A 20,075-nucleotide genomic window follows, 5' to 3' on the forward strand; every position below is an offset into this window, starting at 1 on the left:
TTATTATTGTGTATTTAAAATAGTTAATATTCTAATCATAGTTGTATAAAAAGTAACTATAATACCTTTAATGTTATTTTTAAGTAGCGAGGTTCTTTGTATATACCACTTTGGACATTTACATAACAATACAATTAGTATAATGTATTTTATAGTGTTAAGTAAATAACGTTTTCCTTCGAGTCTCGATATTATATAAGCTACAATAAAAGTATAAACTATTGTGAATATTACAATTCGTATTGGATATTGATTTTGAGGGAGTTACAGTCGATAGATTTTCAACGCGTATCAATTTTGGAAGGGTTGAAGTACCTAAGTAATTATTTACAAACGGTTGTAGATTCATTTCCATACAATTAACGTGTATATTTATGATAACGTCATTATTCTTATATAGATACTTGTCAATTATGGATTTCGATTTTTGTTTTACTAATTTTGACTACTAAAAGACTATAGTTTTAAAATAATTCAAAAACAATTGAAGCTATGTTGTAATTTATTTATTTATTTGTTTTTTGTTTATTTGTTAATTTTTTTGTTTATTTATTGTTTGGATTTGTTTTGTAAAATTTATTTATTAATTAATAAAAACATGTACCACTTTCGGTCATCAACGTACAACATGGCTACCTAATAAGAAATTGTACCTATATCTTAAGAAAAAATTAAATCAAAACAAACACTATATCATATTATTGTTTAATCATTTTTGGTTTTAATGTTACCTGAATATTAATAATAATTATATTGAACTTATTTTGTTTATAATATTTTATGATTTTATGTATCTATATTAATTTAATAAGTTAATGCGTTATGTAAGGTACACATATTGTATAATTTTAAAATCTCATTGTCAATGTATAAAGAAATCGTCGTAGCACCTACTTTTAAATTTTATACCTAATTTGTTATTACCTATGAACTTGTTTAAAATATACTCCTGCATAGGTATAGTTTTTACTGTCTTAATTTTAAAAAAAACCAAGTAAGTATTAAATTAATAAATGATCTTGAAATATATATGATAAATGAAATTGAAAACTATTGTAAACTGTATTTCATTTTCCAAATATATTTCAAAACATGCATATAAATAAAAATTATTATTAAGAATTTTTTTTTATAATGTAATAAAATCAATATCACTTTAAAACCACCTGATGTCATACTGAATGAAACATGTACGATTATTTAATTTGCAGTAGTTAAAAAATATAAAAAATATAGGAGAACAACAGTCTTGTTTTTTGATGACGTGATCTATTTCTAATAGAATAAATTTAAAGGTCCATTATGTTAGGTGTAAAACTATTAAAAACAATAGCATTGGATTTCATAAATAGATGTCCTACTTTGAAAGAAGTGGACGAAAATTGTTAAAACTTTGGAAATACTAAAAAACAGTATAATAATCGAATATCGCGGGTCCGAAGAAAAACGACACAAGTGCAAAATTATTTATTATAAAATAATTGTATTATAAAAAAAATGAAAATATAAAGGCAATAATTAGTCAGAATTATTGGTTTTTTTTTGTACATAATATGCATTGTTATTAAAACTATTTTTTTTCCAATTTACACTCCTGTAAAATTTAACTTTTTGTAGTTAGGTCGTTGTTCTTTGGAAACCGCGATATCATAAGTTTGAATAATATCCCAAATATTTCTTTTTTTGTTAATATTTTGGCAAAAATTTATTAAATCGAAAAAAAATTAAGGGGACCGAAAAGCGTCAAATGTTATACAAACAAAGACTAAACGCGAAGTCACTTTCTGAAGTGTTTAACCTTTTTGTTATAAAGTATAACATCTTGAAGACCTATTTTTATTTATTTCTTCAAAATTGTAATATGTACATTAATTTTTTTTTACGTTTTCTTAGCAACACAATGATTGATATATTTAGATTGATGCGATATTTTCAGTGGCGGTTTTGAGGGGGGGGGGGGCGATGGGGCGATCGCCCCCTTGGTCCGAGTTTTGGCCCAAGAAAAAAGTGGTTGTAATAAATTTCGACCATGTCAACTAATTTACCTGGTTATTTGTATAAGCTCCATGGTATTATTTTTAATTTAAATAATTTTGTCTATGAATAAAAGCCATTTTAGTTAATATAATAGTACTTTTTTTGTTCCGTCGCTGAAAACAGATTTGGATTCGTCATGAAGTTTAATTAAGATCGGTCAGTATACTTTTTTTTAAATTTTTAAATCAAAATTGGAAAGGGATAAAATTAAAAATTTTAATAAGTACTCTGACCGATCCTAAGTAAACTTCATGTCGAATTCAAATCTGTTTTCAAATTACTTATCGGATTACTGGTACGGCCTGTGCAATGGACAAAATATGATGTGTTTTGACTGAAAAAAAGGCCGGTATCGAATCCCCTTAAATGTAGATGATATTATTGAAAGATTTACTAAAGAAAAAAAAGATGCATTGATTTTATATTAAAAATATCTGAGTATTGTACTTTACTTAATTATAAGTATGTATTTGAATTTAAACAAACTTGTTGTAGCTATTTTCTATGAAAGTTTATTGGGTCAAAATTAAACTGAATTAATAATAATTAATTAAAAAATAACTTATCAAAATAATTAATACATTGTAACATATTTTGTAGACAATAATTAAAAAGTAAAAAACAAAAAAGGTAATTTTATTACACCTACAAAAAACGAAAATTCGCTCCCCCCCCCCTTGGACAACCCCTGGATCCGCCACTGAATATTTTCCATATAGTAAATATTTCAAATAAATTATTTGTTTATAATTAATTAATTTTATTTAAACGAGGTAACTTCTTTATTTAAAAAAGCTTACTTTATTTTTTTTTTAATGGTTTGATAGACAAAAATGTTAAGTAGGTGTACACGTTAGATTTAACATATATACACAAAAAAAAATGTAATTTGTTGTATTATATTATAGTTAATTCTTTAGGTATTCAATAGGTAACATTGTATTAACTAACATCATACATTTTTTATAAGATTGGATTATATATTTATTCAATTTGATTCTTTAAAGCGTTTCAAGATATCTTCGAATTGATGCAGTGTCTCGTCTTTCTGTAAGTTCAAATTTATATTATAATATGCTATTTACTAATAAAAACAATTATTACTGTGATGAGTTGGTTTGAACAATTACCTTAAAAAAACAAAACCGCATATAATCGGAAGCCTCCGCTTTATGTTTGGACGAGAAAAACACAGAGAACGGTATTGCTTGAAGCTTATAGTTTTTCGCTAGCCATTTAACAAATTTGAAATCCCTGTGCTCGTCTGTTTCGGAACTAATATCTACTTTGTTTTCTGTATAAAAAATTTAAAAAAAATTGCATTTAATGAATATCATATGTCCAAAGTACAAAATGCATTTTAAATAATAACCGTAATTAGTCCAGTCTGCAACTATGAAGTACCCTCCATCGGGTATGATTGGCTTAAAATTGTTTTTCACTAATACATCGATGGTAAAGTCTAATTTTGGTCGAAGGTCTTTAGTTATACCTCGAATAACACTATCGTTCGTACCAAAAACTTTGAGTTCATGTTCAAACACTCTGGCCACAGCTTCCTAGATGAAATTTACTGATTATTAAAATTGGTTTGAATTTAAAATATATAATGACGGCATTCATACACAAGGCAATTAAAATTAATAATAATTGTTCGGTACTTCATGAATTTTTTTAAATCAATTTAATCTGGGGCTCTCTTCCCACTTCCTTACTTCTTATTTATAATTCCGTCATTCGTTCAAAAATAGAGTATGGATCCTTTTTATTAGTCTCTGCTTCTCACACTCATAGAAATAAATTAAACTCTATTCTCGCCTCCTACCTACGCAGTATCATAGGTGCCTTGAAATTCACTTCCATTTCTAGCTTATTTGTAGACTGTCCTCCCCCATATCGAAATCCGCTGCCGGTGGCTCGCCGATAAGTTTCTACTTAAATCTCTCTCTTCTCCTAATTCCCTAATTTATAATCTCTTCGCAGATATAAAATCTTCCTGGCGTTACGTTCCCAAATCTCTCCCTATTTTGGCCTCAGTTTGTCACTCTCTCTCTCCTTGTATATAAATCGCATTCGAGACTACCCTTATATGATTGCCCATTTAATTCCCTAACTCTTAAATCCACCGTTCAGCACTAGTTTTCTCGGCCTCCACGTTAAAACCCTTCGTTCTCTCCCCCCTTCAACAGTCAACAATCTCTTTTCCGATTATATCTCCTCTTCATTTCCTAATACATGTATTATATACACGGATATCAATTCGACAGGCTGTTCCTTTTTTATTCCTGACTTAAATATATCCTTTTCTTCCAAATTACATCCAGTCTCAACTTTCTTTACGGCTGAAAGTCTCGCCATTATCCATGCCCTTACTTACATTTCCTCCACTCCTAATACGACTTATATAATTTGTTCTGATTCTCTTTCATGCCTACAAGCTAAATCATCCTTTCCGTTCAATTCTCATCTTTCCCTTTTTATCCTCATCATCAGATCATTAACAGATCTTCAATCCACTCACAAAACAAATAAGTTATTTTCCATTGGGTCCCAGGTTACGTTGGTATTACGGGTAACTAAATTGTCGACCTCCTCGCTAATTCCACTTCATCCCACTTAATTCCGACCATATCCAATACTCCTTCTTCTGACTTCCTCCGCCTTTTCCGTTATACTGTAGTCAAAGCGTGGGAAGACAAATGGTCCAACGTTAACCTCAGTTCCAACCGCCGGCTCCGTTCTATTTCCCTTTCCATTACCTTTCGTCCTTGGTTCCATAATTTAAATATTCCCTGAAATGTATGTCCTTTTTTTTCACGCCTTAGACTTGGCCATAATCTTCTACCGTCACATGCATTCCATCTATCGCTTAATTATATTCCATATTGTCCTCTTCATGATGGTGAAGCTATTTGCGACTTCCCTCACCTTACTATCTGTCCAGTTTTGACCAACAAAAGGCTCTTCCTATTTGATTTCCTCTCTTCTCTTAACATTCAGCCTCCCTTTACCGTTAACTTATTATTAAACTTTCGTTCCGTTCCTGTCTTTCTTGCAATTCTTTCCTTTCTCAAGAACCTTGGCTTCTCAATTTAATTTAAGTTATACGTTTGTATCAATGTTATTTAGTTTAATGCACTCTCTAATTGTTTTTCTTCTTTTTGTTTTGTTTTTCTCTTATTTTATATTGTCGCTCAAAATCATATTATTACTAATAATGTAATCTTACATTTACATTTTACTTATCATTAGTGTCTAATTGTTGAGCCAAATATTTTTTATTAATAAAGGCTTTTATGAAAAAAAAAACAATTTAATATTTAAATACTCAAAACAAATAAAAATTCATTCAGATCTATTATACTACTAGACTCCAGAGTATCTGGAACTAGTGTTCAACTCATTTTCTGTGTCTTGTCAACCCGGGATTATCGATTTCCTTGTATCATCATCCCATTCCATTCTCACCCCTTCAAACCGTATCCCCATCCCAATGTCATTCTTCTTACACATCTCGGACACAATATGTATTTGGTAGGATATTTCAGTATTGTATTAGACGCTTAAGCATGCATAAGCACAACTCGCCAAATTGAAAAAATTATATATGTACCTGTACAGGCGTTGCACAAGTGTAAATCGTAATTTGGTGAAGTACTTGTAAATTTTTCATGAGGTAGTCCGGACCATAGGCCCATCCGAGCTTCCAACCTGTCATACTCAATGACTTAGCTGCAGATCCTATCGTTATGGTCCTTTCCCACATGCCAGGAAGCGATGCTAACAATTATTCCATAGAAGAAATAAATATTAGATATAATTTAAATAATTATTATGAAATGTATAGGTAGTTTTTTTTTAAATTACAGTTTTTTTAATGGTTACAATTATATAGAACCATAATTTTACAATACATTTTAAATAATCTTAAAAGAAAAAATTGTTAGTTTTTAGATCGTGTTATCCCTGTTTTAAACAACCGTAGAGAATGTATAGCCTTGATTTTTTTACAAATATGCAATATCAGTTATCTATCATATATGTAGTATACATTAAACCTAGCGAGTAAAGCGTCTATCGAAAATCATCTAAATATGTCGACCTGCACAAGTTTTAATAAATTTAACTTCAAATGTAATGTCCCAATAACATAACAAGCCCCTACATGGTGTTTAAGAAATCACTACATGTTTATTGATTTAATATTCCTTAATTCCAACCTTGCTTGGCATACATATTTTGTTAACCACATTAAAATTTTATACTTACGGGATTTTATTAAATTTAAATGTCACTAATGGGTGACATTTAACTTTATGGAATGTACCACAGCGCTAATGTATTATACATATACTTATTGTCCTATTAAATTTTACAGATTACATGTTCTTAAAAAAATTAACATGATAAGCATATTATGTACAGCTACATTAACCTACAACAATTCTTTTTGAACAATATTTAAAAATTTGAGTGGAAGTTCTTTTGAAATTATTTTTATATAGTACCATAAATATACCATTCATTAACTCAATCAAATATGATCAATCCACTGAAATGTTCCTGAAGGGGTTGTAACATTTTTTTTCAGGGGTAGTTTTAGGGCTGAGGTCATTATATATATATGAGGCTCCTAGAACACAAGGGGTATAAGTGACATTTGTACAAAATCTGAGTTAAGTCCACAGCTAAACTATAAATTGTCCATTTTATTTAGTGGTAAAGATATATAAGTGAATTATTTATCATTTGCTGCGATCTGCTAGTGAATCACCAAACCCTCAAACGAAAACGCCATATGGATGTAAGCTTTGAACTTGATTTTCTCGAAATCATTAAAATGTTCTAGGCGCCTCATATGTAAATTTGACTGAAAGTTTGTCTAGTGTTACTTTCTTATAAACTATAAACCTGTACCTAAACCGATTCGAAATCCTTTTTTTTTTAAATTTGTCTGTGTGGTATTCAAAAGGTGCTAAAGTTTACTTCTTTCCTCTTAAAATCTAGTAAAATGCCTTAAAATGTAAAATATTTGTCCACTTAACACAACCATTGATGTCAAAACCGTAAAATTTTTACCTATTCGGATGTGTTTGGTAGGAGCATATACCAGCCATTCGTACACTTCATCCGATATACAGAGAACGTTATGTTTCTTACACAGATCGCCAATCATCGTGAGTTCTTCTAAGTCAAAAACTTTGCCGGTTGGATTTTGAGGAGTGTTAAGAATGATCAGTTTAGTTTTTGTATTGAACAGCGAAGCTAGCTCGTCCGGATCCAACTTCCAATCGCTAGCACGCGAGACGGTCGAATCGGGATTAGTCTAAGACAAACAATTATTGTACCAACCATATTATTATGTATTATCTCTGTCGAATTCGTGTAAGTAGTACACCCTGTTTAACGGAACATTGTTAAGCACTTCAACCCTTTGACTGGCTTGACAATATTCGGTGAAACAGGTCGAATATGATGCGAACATTTTTCAACGCTATGAACCGAGGGACGCCGCCCACAGTGCGCACCAGCGGCTCGTAACTGTCGAAGAACGGTTCGATGATGATGGCTTCGTCGCCGGGTTCCAAGGTGCTTTGTATGGCGCAAAACAGAGCCTCATACGCGCCCACCGTGATCATCACTTCGCTGTTGGGATCGATGTGTCGGCCGTTCAAGATTGAATAGAACTTGGCCAAGGCACTTACCAAGCGCATATGACCCTGAAATAAACGAATTCGTCTAAGGTGCATTGTGCAAGAAAACTCAGTTATATTTTGTTGTGTTATAATATATTGTGATTACTTACAAAACCTCTGGTGTATTGGTTGAACTGGCCGCTCTCAATAGCTACTTCTGTCAAATACTGCGAGATATACGTAGATGGATTATAGTCGGGGTAACCGTGACCCAAGTTTAACGTTTTATATTTCATAGATAATTCAATAAATTCGACCCTGCAATTAAAATTACAAAATATACAGAAAAAAACATAAGGTTTAATATTATGTTCAATATTTACGCGAAAAGTAGAGAATTTGTGATAACTTGCTTATATAAGTAGTTTTAGTCACTGTGCACTTCTAAACTGATAACTAAGAAGTTGAATCGTCTGATTCTATTGAAAATATTAAAGCTAAATTCAAGATAAAGAAGGAATACCGCCAGACCAGCAACATTTGATTCACAACAGATGGAAAGTTTGATCAGAATATTTAAAATTCACCCACAGTGGTTAGAAGTCACGAAGTTCACTTTTTTATGTATTTGTTTACTTGATAACTGAAATTGTGCACCAGCAAAAGTGTCCATAATATGTAAGTAATGGGTTTTGTTCTGTTTAGAGAAAGAAAAAAATGTATTGCTGCTCAGAATTAATGAGATAGACCTGCCTTTACTATAGGGTTTACTTCTCCAAAAAATTGTATATTGTTATATTTGCTATAAAAATAAATTACTTGAAATATCAAGCGTATCAGCATTTATGAACAGTATAAAAAAAACAAATTTTTCAGGTTACAATTATTTTAAGAATCACAAATAGTAGACCACAATATTGAGTATAATATCATTCTAAAAACATCAAGCTAGATAGTTTCACTTAAGTCTAAAATGTTAACATAATAATAAAATAAATTTACAAAATAAATATATGTATACATTTTACTTATGTATTATTTAAAATATATTTTTAATTAAACAAAATTAACAATTAACTGACAAATTACAACACTGTTTGTTTTTACATGAATTCGATTCAAAAAAATAAATGTTAAGATTAATTTATAACTTGAAACAATGATGTGTAACTCACTTATGATAGTCTATTTGAATACAAATAAGAATTACAAAAAAAAACTCATGGTTTAGTAGAGTTGAAATAATTGTTAGTTAACACTAAAATGTACACAAATTAATAATTAATAACACGTTAGGGTACGTTTCATACAAATAAAATGGTATTATTAAAATTATGTTTATTGATATATATTTATATATTATGTAAAAAAAAAACAAGATGGCTTTGTCTTTTTGTGTAAAAACATTATGTTGACAGTACTAACAAATTATAGCTATATCAATATATATTATCACGGTGTTAATAAATAAATTACAAACGATAGAAGGAGGAATACTCAATACAAATAAAAGAGAACAAAACATTTTAAATTAAAAATCAAAGGTGTGTAGCTAATATACAGTAATTAAAATAGTTGTTTTCATTGTAGCGCTGCCACGGATATAATTTAAGAACAATAATTAAATGAAAAATTACATACATTGGCGTAGAGATCAATGAGCGTAGAGAAAGAAATAGAAAATTATAAAAAATATTTTTATTATTTTACTATAATTGAGGCGCCTAGCTTCAAAACCAGATATACAATTTTTGAAAATTTTCACAAAACAACAAATAATTTCTTTAGATAGAACCAACCAAGATTTTCAAACAGACACAGTTTGAATTAGTTATATTTTTTATTTGATATTCAATAACAGTTTTACATAACATGTAATACATTGTCGTCACTTAAAAACCAAACACGTTGTCAAAATGTCTTAGGGCTGGTTTTAAAACTGGATGCCTCAATTACCAGTCATCTTTTTTTAACAATTGACATAAAAATAATGTATCACCGACGCTAACGAAAAGAAACCTTATGAACCTTCCACTTTATTTAATTATTATTTTCTGTCTTGTCCTCTACTTTCCTCATAAAGATTGGAATTTTGTATACATAATTTTTGTGTCAAGTGATACGATATCTAATTTTGTCAATTCATTTTTTTTTTTAATTGATCTTTATTTAGATTGGCTACAATCTCCATTACAAATTATTAAAAAAAATATATACTACATTAATCATTAATGACATTATATTATTACGTTATTATAATTCTTTTACAGGTTGGATTCGTGGAGGGGAATTTGAGTTTTTCTTAGGGTTTGCTCATCAGGTCCCAGACTTGCTGATAAACTTCCTATATAGATGATGGATCTTGAGTTTTTTAATTTTTGGCATTGCGTATAATGTGCTTGACGGTTATTTGAACATTGCATTGACGCGGTCCTCTTAACGTGTTATATATGTTGAGTAGTAATAACAAATTTTGTCTTTGAAATTTTGAATGAAATTTTCTAGTTCCTTACCCCTGTCATCAATTTTGTTAGATATCTAGATATAGTGGCTATTAAAGTCACCAAGTAAAATCTGTGATAATAGTAATTGGTTTAGGATATTTTTCAGATCTTTTCAGTGAATGAGATTTGGTTAGACAAGTATATGGTGCAAATATTAATTATTGTGTCAGATAAGTGTATTTTCACCACTGATGTTTATGTTAGCATTAATGCTGATTTATTTACTCGGTAGCACACTCGATACTGTAATAATAAGTTCGACGTAGGTATATACATTAAATGACAAATTTTAATTAAATCAGAAAATATACATTTTTAATTATCGAATATTTAACTTTTAACTATAATTTTGTTGTAAACGAAATAAACATACCATACATTGTATTTCCCTGATGTGTACCGTTCAGCCAACTTAAACTTATCCATTTGATTTGCATCATCATATTTGGCTGCAGACAAATATCTATTAAATGACCGATAAACAATACTATGCACACGTTTTCCCACTCGAATGCTATTGCATATTACATACCTGAAAACATTCGGTTACTTAATAAATTAAATACATGTCCTCAGTATAGATTGTACCTATTTAGAAGTTTATATAATTCTAGTTAAAATATAATCAATTTAATTCTTAACAATTAAACCCAAGTGGGGAAATTGTAAATGAATGAAGCTAATGTAATTTTTTCTAGAAAAAACTAAACATATTTTTTTTTACAATTTTTAATATATTGATATCGTAGTATTAAAATGTAAAACTCTTAGTTAAAATTATAGATGACCGATTTTTTTTGTTAAAAAATAAACTTACATTTTCTTACAATTACTTACAATTGTCGATACAAATGAAGTTAACCATGTTAATTTTACCTACAGATAAACATTTCTTTCAATTCATTGATACTTAATAAGTACTTACATGGTAAAGACTGATTTTTTTGTTCAGTGTTTGAATATCTCGTGTGTTTGATTCGTATTTTTAAAGTTATTTTATTTAATTTTTAAACTGTTGTACTTTAATCACACCGCAAACTAAAATGGCCTCGGCCTCGGTGACATGAACATTATAGAGAACTATGCACGTATATGGGATTATCAATGCCGTTATAATTATGCGAATGGATTGGTCAGATATTCCAACGAACGTTTCACTCGACATTGCATTACAATAGCATCCGACTCATTATGAACTATGATAACGTTTGACAATCTTTCTAGTAGATAATTGACTAACAAGTGTTTAGTAAATGTTATAGTGTAATTGTCAAATTGAAAAAATCAAATTGACATAAAATTGTTATATTTTATTGATAATGCAATAAAAAATTCCGTGCCAAGAGGCCAAATAAATCAATAAACATTAATCTGATGTTAAGTGTTGACTGGTCGATAATTCGTTTTGAATAATTAGTTGTATAAAATATTAACTAGAAGGAGAAGTGAAGTGTAGTGTTGTTTTTAACTGCGTGAATTACTAAATACTGAATCTCATTATCCTCCCACCGCCTTAACTCTAAAAGTATTTATCCAATACTTTTTATCGACCTGTCAAAATGTTAATAAATTACTCTTAATTTTTAACGTTTAAATTTCAAAAGTTGACACAGCTTTACAATGTACAAAAAAGTAGAACACTTGCAATAGCTGCATATAAAAGAAAAAATATGAAATTGTCACTATTTTCTGACAAACATATGATGTTACGTTGATCACCTATGTACATTTATTTATATAGAATGGTAAAATTTAATTCTGGTAAAATGTGTAGATGGTTTAAATTAAGTATAATTTGCTGAACATTTTGACTGGTCCATAATCAATTTTGGATAGTTGGTTTCAGAGTTTAAAAGTTAGGACGTGAGGGGTAGTGCGGTTGAATAATGCACGCAAAAAAAAAATAGCTCTACTCCCCAGCTTTCCTCCCGTCCTAAATTTTAAACATTAATAACTTTGAAAATAATTATCGAAAACTGGTTATCGACCAGTCAAAATGTTCCGCAAATTATTATTGATTTTAAAAGTTAATCAAATATATACGTTACTATTTTAAAAAAATATGACAAACAGAGATTTTCAGAACAAACTATAATTAGGCTCTCTTTGATTTCATAAATACTTTTTTTAATTTTTTTAAATAAATGAATACGTTAATAAAAATGATACTAATTTCTTATTGAACATAAAATCTATTGAATATAAAATAATTCTAAGGACATCACTGAATTGAGAGTAAAATTTTAATCCAAATTTATGTGTCGCATGCCATATGTTGGTTTTGGTCACATGCCGGCTACTTGGTGGCCACCCTATGGACTCATGTGTGGCCAGATACCAAAAAATCATGTTATATATCAATTCAACAAGATTTTTTTCTCTTGATTTCAAATATGTAATTATTTTTTTCGTCAGATAATTTTTTAATGATACACAAGTTCTAAATAATTTAAAATTTTTTTAAAAAAATGAACATAATTTATTGTACCCATAGAGCATCCCAAATGTCTTATTTTGAAGATCGGTAGAACTTTATATTACACCCTGTATACTTGAAAAATAAAAGTTTGGTTTAGATTTAAGTTAAATACTGGGATTTGAATTTTGCCAGAGTACATCCATGGTCATAACTAACACCCTCTTCAAGCACCATCCAAGAAGATTATACACATGGACCTCGCCAAACGGAGAGTACAAGAATCAGATTGATTACTGCCTAATTCCATCAAGGTGGAAATCAAGTATTGAGAACATCAAAACAAGACCAGGTGCAGATTGCGGATCAGACCACCAACTGCTGGTGGCTAAGCTGCGAAATCATCTGAAAAAATGTAAGAGACCCTAGCATAAAACAAGTCAACATAAAACTAGCAAAAAGGAGTGGGAAAGATTTGGAACCATCCTACAGCAAAAGCTCAGACTTGAAGATATCATCAACAACTGGGCCGATCTTAAACAAGAGTTTAGGACTACCAAGAATGAGGTAATAAAAGAACGGCCGAGAAATCAAAAGAAGAACTGCTGGTTTTCCAAGGAAACCATTAACCTCATCGAACAGCGCCGCGAACTGAAAGTCAAGGGCCTCCACTGCACCCCTTAATACAACCAACTTTCAGAGCAGATAAGAAGGGAAATCCGTCGAGACAAAAATCAGATCATTACTGAGACGTGCAAAAGAATTGAAGTTTATGCAGATAAGAACCATACACGTGAACTGTTCTAAGAAATTAAGAAGCTCACTGGGGATTTTAAGCTAAGGAGATCAGCTATTAAAGATGAAAATGGAAAAGTGCAGACAGACCCAAGCAGCATTCTGGAATGCTGGAGGACTTACTGCCAAAAGCTGTACACAGACCCAGATGAGCACATTGGCAATGAAATCACGTATGGTGAACAGGAACCAGAAATTCTCTCAGAAGAAATTGAACAGGCAGTGTCAAAGATGAAGAATAATAAGGCACCTGGATCAGATGAAATCACTGCAGAAATGCTGAAACTATCTGGAGATAAAGGAGTAAGGATCTTATGGAAACTGTGCAATGAGGTTTGGACCACGGGAGCCTGGCCCGAAGACTGGGTGGAATCGATCTTCATACCACTTCATAAAAAAGGGCCTACCGAAGACTGCAGCAACTACTGCACCATCTCCCTCATCTCACACGCCTCCAAAGTCCTACTGAATGTCATTCATGCAAGACTGAGGTACTACGTAGATAGTCAAATTCCGCCGGAACAAGCTGGATTTGTCAAAGGTAGAGGAACACGTGAGCAAATCTTGAATATACGCCAGCTCATAGAGAAGAGTAGAGAATTTAATCAACCATTGGTTATGTGCTTCATTGACTATAACAAAGCTTTTGACTGTGTGCAATGGAGAAAACTATAGACTGTCATGCAAGAAATGGGAGTCCCTGAACATATCATCCACTTAATAAAGAACCTATACGCTGGATCAAAGGCAGTAATCAGAGCACAAGATGCAGTATCAGATCAATTCCAACCTACCAAGGGTGTTCGGCATGGGTGCATTCTATCACCTATCCTCTTTGATATCTATAGTGAAGCAGTATTGAGAGAGGCACTCCAGGAATGGAATGGTGGAGTGGTTATTGGAGGTAGAAAGATCAACAATTTACGGTTCGCGGATGACACCACGTTATGTACCAAGTCTGAACCGGAGATGAGCCAATTAATAAAGCGTGTTGAAGAAGCAAGCAACAAGTATGGACTGACAATCAACAGGAACAAGACAAAGGTTATGGTTATAGATCGAGCAGGAGTATTACCACACACCAATGTACCGAACGGCTACCAAAAAGTGAATGAATTTATATGTTTAGGTTCAATTGTACAAACATATCTCCAGAAACAGCAAGTTGCGACTACTTAAGGCACTTACTTTCTCAGTGATGCTCTATGGATCCGAAACATGGACACTCAAAATAGAAGATGTAAAGCGCATAAACGCCTTTGAGATGTGGGCCTACAGGCGGATGTTGAGAATTTCTTGGATGGAAAGGAGGACCAACTTCTCAATTCTGGCCATGCTAAATGTGGAAACAAGACTGGCAGTGGTGTGTAAGCAGAGGATCCTAAGGTTCTTTGGTCACATCATAAGAAGGGATGGATCGAGCCTGGAGAAGCTGATGATCGAAGGAAAAATAGAAGGGAAAAGAAGCCGTGGAAGAACACCAATGCGTTGGATAGACCAGATCAAAACCATCACTGGCTATCCCCTGGGAGAGGCCATTCGATCGGCAGAAAACCGTTAGCTTTGGAAAGAGATTGTTGCCAACGTCAACTGATGGGTCACCAAACTTCCGCTTTTGGAAGATGGACTTAAGAAGATAGAAGAGAAGAAGATACTGGAAAAATAAAAGTTTGGTTTAGATTTAAGTTAAATACTGGGATAGTCGAAATCAGAAGATTGTAATTCAAAGTAACACAAAATCGACAGTAGATATTGTTATTGATTGCATAAAGGAATTTGGCTTATTTAATATGTTCGCATTTCTCTCACAGTCACTTTTAAATATTTTAACTCCAAAAGTACCTAATTATAAAACAAACAATCAAGTAAACAATTTTACTCGAAAAATTATTGATTTTTGGAATAATTTTTTTGTAAAATTTTTGTCACGATGCTAAGAAATGTTATTCTTATACCTAAATTAAACATACCAAATTAAAAATTCAGATTTTAAATTGTACTGACTTTCAATTTATCTATTATAGTTTATAATAAATTAAATTTTATAATGGTACCTTAAAAGTATAGTAACTAAAACTAAAATTAGAAAAAACACATTTTCATCAATTTATAACAAAGCCTAATTTTTATACAAACAGATTTATATTCTAAAAATTAATATTAATACAAAAAATGATCATTTATCAATATCGAATAAATACTAATTACTGTTGGAACTTACTGGGCATAAAAAAAAAATTGTTAAGTAAAAAATCATGTATTTTTAGTAATCAATTTTTACCCAAATATTAAATATCTACAATTTGTTATTGCATACATTTGTAAATTGTGTTAACATAAATTGGTTACATGAGTTTATACATAATTTGCTTATAAATATACAAAACATAGGAAAGAATACACAAGAGAAATAAACAACACAATTCATTTTTTTTAAGTTAAGTCATCGGGTGTTGGCTGAAGTGGAGCCCACGATCTAATTATGTTATTCATGCTTCCGTATACACGCAACGTTTGGGGGTCATAAGACGTACAGATGATACTGCGACGAAGGGCTTTTGAGTATGATAGTTGCTTACCGGTATTTAAATCAAATGTGCACAACCCTTCAGCCGATGGCATAAATGCTATATCGTCTTTTAAATTATCAGTAGTAGAAAACTGGTATTCTTTATAAAATGTATGTTGGTTAAAATTACAAAATTGCACTTGATCGTAGTATCCTAGTCGTATTCGGCCACTAGAGACTTCCCTAAAATAAATATTATTTAGTAAATATATCATTACCATTAACAATGGCAGATTTTTTCACAAGAAATTGTGATAAAACATGGTGTTGCTGAGGTCAGGCACCATACATTTTGGATGAACGTTTTATATACTGTCTATATTAAATTGTATGCATTTGTTTGGCGTATATAAAAATATATATTTTTTTTCTCTAATAATATATTAGAAGTATCAAGCTCGAACTGCCATTAATTATTGAAAAGAAATATTTTAATGAGTTACAATGCTTACCAAGATTTAACGGTACCCTCATTATCAATAGACACTATACTAGTTCCATTATTATAAAACCGCAAGCCGGCAACTGGTTGTTCATGACTGGAAACTTGATTAAAACTCTCGTTACCGCAGAATTTGAGTAAAGCTTTTTTTTGAAATCGGGTATCCCATAAAAATATGTTTCCATTGTCATTACCAGTAGCGTATTGTAAGTCGTTATTTGGATGCCAGTGAAGAGCTCTTATGGGATTTCGTTCAACAGCGTGTGAAGTTAATACAATATTACCAACACGTATATCAAGGATGAATACATTTCCTTCATTTCCCGAGACTATAAGTAAAAATTGCTTTTCTAAATGTTATAAATTGTAATTTGAAATGATTTATTTATTTACCAGCAACATAGTCGTGAACGGTATGTTCCTTTGCAGCGATAACATGATTCAATATACTGGAACGTAATCTTATAGTCTCTATTTCTTCTCCTACTTCAACATCCCAAAATTGTATAGAATATCTGATGCCAATTGATATCATTGAACAGTCCCAAAACCAATGAATGGAATTTGGTGGTGTGAAAGAGAGTATGTTATCTGCACGAATATGTTTATTCAGTTTAATCTTATAACCTAATGGATGTGAATTTATATTGAAAATGGCAAAAGAACTGTTTTTAGTCAATGTTAATAACCTGAAAAAAATACACTTAATTATAATTATTTCTTTAATTATACCTTATATAATTTATTTTATTGCTATACCTAATTGTAATTTAATCAATGTTTCAATAGAGTTTAAATATAATTTTTATATCTCAATTTGGGTGGATATAAACAATCTCGCTTTCCGGCCTCCTAAATTCTCAAATAAACCTAGATTTTTCCAACCCCATGAAAATATTTTATTTTTAAAACAAATACAATTTTAAAATAATAAGTTATTGGAAATACATTTGTATTTGGTGTATCAAACACATTTGTATTTTAATTGTCATGTTGCACAACTATTTAAAATAACTTATGATTTTAATTAAACCTTTGTTTGATTTTACTATTTAAACTTTTATTTAAAATTGTTTCATTTAAAGTTTTAGGTATTTAAATAAAAACGTATTTGAGTAAGATTATAATTTTGTTATTTTAATTATTTTAAATAACAATTTATTTCAAATTAATAATTGGATTTTTTAAGAAGAAAAAAATTATTTATAAAATTTATATTTCATTTTGTAAAAAATTATTTAAATAAAAAAAATTTGTTAATAATGCCCAGGGTTGTTCCAGTTTTTTCATAATTCAGACCCTCCTTACTTAACACATTTGCTATTCAGTGGTAGGTTGTTAGTCTTTGGCTATTTTTTACTAAATAGAGCTTGATCATAATCATACTAAGGTATCTTTATCCTTGTAATTATTTTTCTCAATTTTGTTTTATAAAAATATCTGATTATATTGAATATCTCAAATGTATAATAATTTTTATTTTAATTACAATTTGTGTGGATATGGAGCTACTTCCATGCTAATGATTTCATTGTGACTTCCAGGATCATGTAAAGAAACTTTTTCAGGCTCAAAACTAATATTATTCAAAAGGTTTAATTTCACAAGTCGCTTGAATTCACTTTGTGTAATATTTCCTAAACTTCGTTTTTGATCCAAGTCGAATATTCTTAAGCATTTTTTTGACTGCAACAGATAAAAAATTAATAATACCTATTTATTTAAAAAAAAACACCAAAATCATTTTTAGAATTTCAAGTTAGAAATGTTTTGATTAAATCATTAAGATGTACCTCAAATTGGTTAACAAAATTGAAGCAATTAATAACATTTAAAATGTTTTGATAAAATTTGTGGGAGACAAAATTGGTAGTATTAGGAAGTTCATTGAAGTAGTAATGATAGGAAGAAATTTTCAAAATATACATAATCCAAAGTGAGGAATAATGATTACAAGCTTAGAAAAGTAATAGTTCCATCCCTCAGTCTGGTTTTTGGTTCACAATATAACAAAATTAAATTGTGTACGTTTTACTATCCAGGTAAAAATAAAGCAGTAAAATTGTAGTACTAGTCGCATTAATTTGCTTAAAAGTAACTAATGTAATAACGAAGCAGACAAATTTGTTTTTTAGTTGAATGTTTTAACAATTTAGAATATCACAGAACTTTTGTAGTATACTTAATAGTTTTATTATAAATTCTCTTCTCCGTGACACCAATATTGACTACAAACCAATTTAAGGATCCATAACTATAGAGCGAGAGCTAGTAATAGGTAGGTACATTAAATTCGATATACCTGATATTTGCGAGACATAAGGGTTACGTTTTTCAGTTGTGTATGCAATAAAAAATATAATTAAAAAATATGCTTTAATATTCTGCATACAAAATTAAGTAATAACAATTAATCTGTTTTTAAAAAAGTATTATAACAAACGCACTCGGCACTTAGTTAGCACTTATCAGTTATCACACAAGACACAAGCCAAAACATAAGCAAACTGAGGTTATCACAATATAATATATCGGGTTGCTACCACTTTTCCCAAATTGCATAAATTACCAATATACCATAAATATCTTAGATTTGCAGATTACAGACTAGAATCTACATGCTAGAAGGAGGCTACAGGTTTAAGAGGACGTTATACCCTCTATTTATTAAGGAGTTTGGTAAAAGCAATTTTATGTAAAACCTTAATTTAAACTATAAAGGTTAAACTGCGATGTGTAGTTATTAGTTCAGTAATTAAAGTCTAGGACATTTCACTGCAACCAATTCTCCGCCAAACCAAGGGACTTTATTAAATAAGGGAAAGAAGGTCGTTTAAATAAAATACCAGACATAACGTATAATATAATATTGTACTTGGATAGAAATAATATCCAGAAAGTGGTTGCTTTGATACCCCATTTGTTACTTCGATATATCCAATACCAGTTCAGCTCCCTATCAAAGCTTAAAATACAAAAACAAACGTCGGTCAATTTAGTGAAACTCTTATGATCATTCCCTAACTTAATTTAGAAAATACGTTTTTTTTTTATAATAAGTACTACAATTATTATGGACTAAACTGTACTTAAATATTTTCTCTTTAAACAAATACATACTCCCTCTGATAAATCCTTAAACTACTTACCAAATGCGAGTCCAGGGGTACAAAGATTCTATAGCACTCAATATAGACCGTTTAGACTTCCTTATTTTATTTTTAATTAAATTCAAAATTATATTATCATATTATAATATTTAGCATATTAATAAAGAGAAAAAAATGAAATACTCAATAAAACGTGTATGCCGTCAGGACTCAGGAAACCTTGACGGCAAGGACCTTTTATCCTACTCTTAATGGACTTTTTAATAAAAAAAATAACAATATAAAAACAATACTTAAAACATTAAATGTTGAGTGTTGAACACATTATGTTACAATTTATTTGTATTCTTGTAAGATGACATAAGAAGTTATAGTGGCATAAGTAGTAGTTAGTAGTAATAGTAATTGCTGTATGCAACCAATGTGAACTCAACAAATTGATATATTAATATATTGAGTTCTGTGTATGCAACAGACAAAATTAATAATTTCGCAGTTTTGTGTTAGTATGAGTTTTCATCACTACAGTCAGACTGTAGATAATGTTATCTATAAATATTCATAAA

The 20,075-nt window shown here is 30.3% G+C and overlaps 2 protein-coding genes across 3 annotated transcripts; both read right to left on the bottom strand.

Annotated features, from left to right (window-relative positions):
• Window positions 1-2,915: 2,915 nt before the first annotated feature.
• LOC126844954 (kynurenine aminotransferase-like) lies at window positions 2,916-11,403 on the bottom strand. Of its 2 annotated transcripts, XM_050583476.1 has the most exons (9): window positions 11,103-11,403; window positions 10,551-10,709; window positions 7,844-7,991; window positions 7,521-7,757; window positions 7,117-7,363; window positions 5,651-5,817; window positions 3,410-3,596; window positions 3,168-3,331; window positions 2,916-3,085 (listed from the first exon to the last, which is right to left on the bottom strand). In XM_050583476.1, coding segments are annotated over exons 1-9 (1,371 nt in total). In that variant the 5' UTR covers window positions 11,105-11,403; the 3' UTR covers window positions 2,916-3,025. The 2 variants fall into 2 exon arrangements, with proteins under 2 accessions (XP_050439433.1, XP_050439434.1); XM_050583477.1 differs by lacking the exons at window positions 10,551-10,709; window positions 11,103-11,403 and adding an exon at window positions 8,057-8,508.
• A 4,069-nt stretch (window positions 11,404-15,472) lies between these two features.
• Window positions 15,473-18,866, bottom strand: LOC126844955 (DNA excision repair protein ERCC-8-like). Its single transcript, XM_050583478.1, has 5 exons — window positions 18,702-18,866; window positions 17,889-18,085; window positions 16,793-17,088; window positions 16,410-16,728; window positions 15,473-16,140 (listed from the first exon to the last, which is right to left on the bottom strand). The coding sequence occupies exons 1-5, from the start codon at window positions 18,717-18,719 to the stop codon at window positions 15,822-15,824; spliced, it is 1,149 nt and encodes a 382-aa protein (XP_050439435.1). The 5' UTR covers window positions 18,720-18,866; the 3' UTR covers window positions 15,473-15,821.
• Between the last annotated feature and the right edge of the window lie 1,209 nt (window positions 18,867-20,075).

Source organism: Adelges cooleyi, unplaced genomic scaffold, assembly GCF_023614345.1.
Source record: "Adelges cooleyi isolate 19-005CV unplaced genomic scaffold, UGA_ACOO_1.1 ACOO_flye_CR_arks_rails_tigmint_CR_PRNA_651, whole genome shotgun sequence".
NCBI classification, from domain to species: Eukaryota; Metazoa; Arthropoda; class Insecta; order Hemiptera; family Adelgidae; genus Adelges; species Adelges cooleyi.

Bases quoted from the DNA above. Each gene is read 5' to 3' on its own strand.
- LOC126844954 (XM_050583476.1), bottom strand. The intron at 3,332-3,409 runs GTTATTATTTAA...TTTTTTATACAG, and splicing joins TGCAGACTGGACTAATTACG to AAAACAAAGTAGATATTAGT. The intron at 3,086-3,167 runs GTAATTGTTCAA...TTGAACTTACAG, and splicing joins TGCGGTTTTGTTTTTTTAAG to AAAGACGAGACACTGCATCA.
- LOC126844955 (XM_050583478.1), bottom strand. The intron at 17,089-17,888 runs GTAATTAAAATA...TATTTTTTTCAG, and splicing joins GCTCCATATCCACACAAATT to GTTATTAACATTGACTAAAA. The intron at 16,141-16,409 runs GTAAGCATTGTA...TATTTATTTTAG, and splicing joins GAGGGTACCGTTAAATCTTG to GGAAGTCTCTAGTGGCCGAA.